The 5,561-nt window shown below is 39.4% G+C and overlaps 1 protein-coding gene across 1 annotated transcript; it reads right to left on the reverse strand.

Moving 5' to 3' along the window:
* Positions 1-433: 433 nt before the first annotated feature.
* On the reverse strand, positions 434-5,176 carry LOC139786631 (acyl-CoA synthetase short-chain family member 3, mitochondrial-like). Its single transcript, XM_071725769.1, has 8 exons — positions 4,930-5,176; positions 3,739-3,837; positions 2,917-3,125; positions 2,429-2,657; positions 2,020-2,130; positions 1,303-1,502; positions 1,004-1,149; positions 434-631 (listed from the first exon to the last, which is right to left on the reverse strand). Exons 3-8 carry the CDS (start codon positions 3,113-3,115, stop codon positions 434-436), a joined length of 1,083 nt encoding a protein of 360 aa, XP_071581870.1. The 5' UTR covers positions 3,116-3,125; positions 3,739-3,837; positions 4,930-5,176.
* Positions 5,177-5,561: the final 385 nt, after the last annotated feature.

Here is a 5,561-nt window from a genome sequence, read left to right on the forward strand (position 1 = left end):
TATAAATATTCTCAAAAATTAAACGGTGAAAAGAATCTAAACAAACTTATATATACGCTGACATTATAAAAGAGCTTGTATTTTAAATTTGATGCAATTTTTAACATTTCCGATTCTCCTTAATCGACGATTAATTCAACCGATAGAACTGCTTGCAGTAAAATAATAAAAAATTAATTATTTCAGACAAGAAATATTATAAACAAGAAATAAGAATTAATGTCCGTATTAAAGAAAATAATGCATATGCAATTATTTTATAATTGGAGTTTAGTTGAAATCACTCCCTTAATATTGAGTTATATTGAAATTTATGTACACGGTAGAAAACTTGCCGGACATCGATGTTAAAGATAACAACCGCTTCTTTCGAGATACCTCTTTTGAAATTACGAGCGTACCTTCTCGTCTAACATAAAGGCACAGCGGCACTTCACCCTTCGTATGATCGGTTGTCGGGTACACCGACAACCGCGGCGTCCACCACGTCGGTATGAGCCAAAATAATATCCTCTAACGCAGCCGTGGATATTCTGTGGCCGGCTACGTTTATAATGTCATCGTCCCTCGCCGTGACGTAAACGTAGCCGAACTCATCGATGTATCCCGCGTCCATCGTGTCGTAGTAACACTGCAAAAGCATCGAATTAAATATAGGTAATCCCCAGTAAGCTTTAACGATTTTATCCTCCGGCAAATTTGGAGTCGGTCTCTTTCTTTGGCAAAGATCTCTTGGGCATTGATTTAGTTCCGGTCTACAGTAGGTATTTTAAGCCCTATAAAGCCAAGAAATTTATGAATCACAGTCGAATTTGAAGATAATAATCAACTGTGATTGGCCAATTTCTTAGAGTTTAGAGCTTAAAACACCTATTATAGACTGTGACTTAGGCTTTCAAGCGATCGCGAAAGATTTTTAAGGGGCAATGGGAGGATGTGAAATATATGTTGCTCCGTTAGCATAAGGCGTTAGCACGTGGTAACGTGTCGTGCATTTACTTACCGGAAATGTCGAGAAGTATACTTGCTTGAACCTCTCGGACGTCCGATAAAGGGTCGACATGCGACCCTTTGGCAGCGGTAGCTTTATCGCGATACGTCCGAGTTCGTGTTGCGGCGCTTTGCTCCCATCCTCGCGCAGGATTTGTACTGTCGATGATGAATTTATAAGTGATTTTGCACAGAGACGAACGAGAAGTTTATTAGCGAAATTGTTTGGACAAAGAGATGATCGAAGGTATATAGCATCAAAGTAAAGAAAAGTCGGCGGAAGCATTTCTGCAAACGATCAAGGAGACTCACTGTCGTATCCGGGTATAGGAAGTCCCGTACTGAACTTGGGCAAACTGGCGTAATGACCGTATCCTAAGCACAGCGCTGTGATGGGATGTCCAGTCTCTGATTGCCACCAGTTGTTCAAGATCGGTACTTTAAAAGCTTTTTCGGCCCAGGCTTTCGTTTCGTAATCACAAAATTCACCGGCCACGAATATCGTTTTTAAGCTGAAAGAAAACTGTCCGTGAGAAATCCGTTCGTCTTTTCGATTTTTTTTTATGGGAGTTTAAAGAAAGAGAAGACTTCCTTAAAGTAAATTATCGATGCATTATAATTATCAACATTATATAGGGATAACGTGACATCGTACGAATATAGGATAGTCCACGAAAATAATAAAAACGAAATAAGTCAGACACGTGCTAGTATCTCTTTTGCGTACGAAGAAATCGCTGAGAAAATATTTTGAAGAATTATTATTATTACTCGAAAGAGAAAATGCGATTAAAAAATCGTCGAATATTTATTAACTTTCTCGAACTGTTATTTTTCAATTACAAAAAAAACTATCGATATGATATGAATAACATATATGTGCTACTTTGTGTGTAAAATCATATAGTATAAGAGATTGACTGTTTATGCTTTTTAGTCACTGATGCATACGAATTGTATCGTGTTGTAATTCGAAATAATCAGATATCATGATCAGAGGAGCAGTTAGTGAATTGTTTTCAAACTTACGACTTTAACGAATACTTTTTTCCTAATAGTATTTCCGGATCCGCTCGTCTTATAACGCGTAGAGCAGTGGGTACGCAGAATAACGCGTTTACGCTATGTTGCTCGATGATTCTGGAAAGAAAGAGAAGACTTCCTTAAAGTAAATTATCGATGCATTATAATTATCAATGTTACATAGGGATAACGTGACATCGTTCGAATATAGGATAGTCCACGAAAGTAGTAAGAACGAAAATAAGTCAGACACGTGCTAGTATCTCTTTTGCGTACGAAGGAATCGCTGAGAAAATATTTTGAAGAATTATTATTATTACTCGAAAGAGAAAATGCGATTAAAAAATCGTCGAATATTTATTAACTTTCTCGAACTTTTCCAAGCAACATTGCTTTCGTTGAAAAATATTCAAACCTGAAATATTGACTAGCATCCGGTGTTCTGTCGGGTTTTCCTTCGTACATGACGCTAGTCGCGCCGTAGACGAGAGGGCCATAGCAAATGTAGGAATGCCCGACAACCCATCCCATGTCGGAGGCCACCCACCAAACGGAGCTTTTGTTCATCCCGTAAACCGTCTTCATGGTCCAGCAGAGTGTTGCCAAGTGACCACCGATCGGCCTCATAATCCCCTTCGGTTGCCCTAATATCAAATAAAAAAAAGTTTTCGTGATCGCGTAACAGGAGCGTGATTTTGGTGTTTGATCAAAGACAGGTAACACATTATAAACATGAAGAGTGGCGACAGAACATTTCGAGGGAATACGATGGGATAATTTTAAAAGTATAGGAAATCAAAGGAAGGAAATTATACGATATAAAATTTCGTTATTTCATCTCCCAGAGACGTTTCTGGGTTTCTTTATCTATTAGCTGAGTATAATATGTATCTTAAGACGCACCTGTGGTTCCTGACGTGTACAATATATACAATGGATCGTTAGCCTCGACCATTACGCATGGATGCGATTTCGACCGCTTCAAGAGTTCGTCCCAGTCGAGCTGTGACTCGAGTAACGGAGCCTCCCACACGTTTCTTCTCTGAAACACGATGCACTTCGGCTTCGGTACAATGATCATGTCCATGGCACCGTTTAGCATAGTAGTATACCTGCATTTCGAGTTGTGCGAATTAAAGGAAGAATATAAAGACTGAATGAAGCGTCGAAGATCTAAGAATTCTAAACAAAAACGTTTGAAAGATGTTCGACAGATTGTGCACAGTTTAAGGGACAATGCATTGTTTGAGAAGGAAATTATGTTACTTAATGCGTACTAAATATTAACATTTCTATTAAATATTAATATGGCGGCAGTGTGGTCTAGTGGTAGAGCGCCAGACTCGTAATCTGAGGAACCAGGTTCGAATCCACTAGAGCCATGTAAACATGGAATGTTTTTCCGAAGCTGCGCCCCTCCGTGCAAGATAGGCCCTTGTGCGGAGCAAACTGGGCTCCGTCTTTCGGAAAGAGACGTTAAGCCGTTGGTCCAAAAGGGTTAAAGTGAGAGGAGGAAGGGTAGTAGTGTAAAGGTTTGGGTAACGTCTCTTATAAAAACGACTTGCAAACCCTGCGGGGATAAGCAATAAAGATAGTTTTTTTAAATATTAATATCAATGATCCGATATGTATCTAACATTTCTCTTAGAAAATTCTTTAGGAGTCTACTGTGAGCTGCTGCTTTTTAAAAGCGCAATTTAAATCTGTCAAGATATCTAAACCTACTTAACCACTTTGGACGCGGTTCGAGGCCGCAACTCGCGGCGATAATAACCTTCGGCTCAGCATGATCTATTCTAGATGCCAATTCGTTCGCTGCGAAGCCTGAAACGCGTATTTACAAGTATAATCGCATTGCATTGGTAACTGAATTGATAATTGTTTAATAATCGAAATATCTTGCTATGCAACTTAGACCTCTATAAGGCTGTTGACGTGACTTGACAGTTTAAAACACATCTGACGCGCGGATATAGACTTATCCGTCTTATGTAAAAACAGATATTTTTAAGATTAACCCTTAAATGCCACACCTCTCAAGAATCTCGTAAATGACACATGGGGTCTAAAAGACCCCAGCATGAAAAATGTCTCCTTACTTATTGATTTTTTGATATTTAGTTATGAAAATTATTTTCAATGTTGTTCAAGGCTTAGAAAAGAGAATAAAATGCTTATATTGTTAAAATTTCAATTTCAACATAGTATAAAAAATTAAGATCGCCAACAGTTAAAATATTGGCTCCAAAATCAAAAAAATAATTAATAATAAATAAATAAATATAAGCTTCATTTTTGGCGGGAACATTTGAAAATATATTGTTGCGCCCGTGCTGAGACAACCGTTGCGCGCTGAACTTCGCTCACGAGAAGCCTGAACTTCGCTCACGAGTAGCTTCAAGCCGAAGAGCGTCCCTTGACAACGGGACATATGGATTGATTGATTTATTATCGCCTGTCAGATTTATCTGGAGATTCGAACCGTTCGGACTTGTTCTCCAAACCTTCTTTGTATTTCCTGAATAAACCTGAGTTCATCCTTTTTAAAAGAGTGCTTCTTTCTTTCGCGAATCCGGGAGTGCGCGGCGCGAACGCGAGTGCTTAAGAAATAGCTGAGCGCAGCGCAACAATATCATTGTAAAGGGTCTGGGGTCCGCTGGACCCCGGGTGGCATTTAAGGGTTAAAAGTCTTAAAAATAAAGAAACGGATAAGAAATATATGCAAGATATATATATAGGAAAGATAACGTATAAATATGGGAATTTTAATCGTAGTCAGTTTTTACACACTTTGCATACATTTTACTATCAATTCTACTTTTTGCGATCCATGTGAAAAATAATCACGTGGTATAGTAGTAAAATGAAACTTGAACGTAACAGCCGCGACCATTGTCACTTTTTGTTATTAATTACCTCCAAAGACCACCGAGTGAATCGCCCCGAGCCTGGCAGTGGCGAGAATCGCAATTATAGTCTCGGGGATCAGCGGCATGTATATAATCACCCTGTCCCCTTTGCGCACACCCAGATCCGCCAACGCGCCCGCCAACACGGACGTCTTTTCCAAGAGCTCGTTGTACGTCACTTTGCGTATTAACGACGTTTGAGGGCTGTCGTGGATGAGGGCGGTGTTCTCCCCGTACCCTGCGCGCACGTGGCGGTCCACCGCGTTGTAACAAGCGTTCAGTTCACCGCCGACAAACCTGCGTGAAAGATAAGCGAGCTTTCCGTAGCCCTTTTCGCAGTCACGAGTGCTCCCACGAGGCCATTATATAGAGAGATTTCATTCTATTAACTGTTTCTCTCCGCAAAGCTCTCTGTGGCGTAAAGCGTCTAATATCTATACTTAAATATCGTTTCGCGTAACGCATGATTTCGAAGCTACATTCTTCAATCTGGAATAGATTTTTCTCTGAGAAAAAATCCGATTTTCGATAACTCTTTAACTCTTTAAAGACGGGTATTTTAAACGAGCCTTATCGCAAAAAGAGGAAAAATTAACTATTTATGCAAACAAAATTTTAATCAGAATTGGAACTTTTTGA

Source organism: Temnothorax nylanderi, unplaced genomic scaffold (assembly GCF_030848795.1).
Source record: "Temnothorax nylanderi isolate EJ_2023f unplaced genomic scaffold, tnyl_v1.0 TNYL_tig1094_pilon, whole genome shotgun sequence".
NCBI lineage: Eukaryota > Metazoa > Arthropoda > Insecta > Hymenoptera > Formicidae > Temnothorax > Temnothorax nylanderi.

What these genes read in the sequence shown, in the direction of transcription:
- LOC139786631 (XM_071725769.1), bottom strand. Translation starts at nt 3,115, where the DNA reads ATGCTAAACGGTGCCATGGACATGATCATTGTACCGAAGCCGAAGTGC. An exon ending in GTACACGTCAGGAACCACAG is followed by an intron (nt 2,658 to 2,916) that starts GTGCGTCTTAAG and finishes ATTTGATATTAG; the next exon opens with GGCAACCGAAGGGGATTATG. An exon ending in TATACTTCTCGACATTTCCG is followed by an intron (nt 632 to 1,003) that starts GTAAGTAAATGC and finishes ATGCTTTTGCAG; the next exon opens with TGTTACTACGACACGATGGA.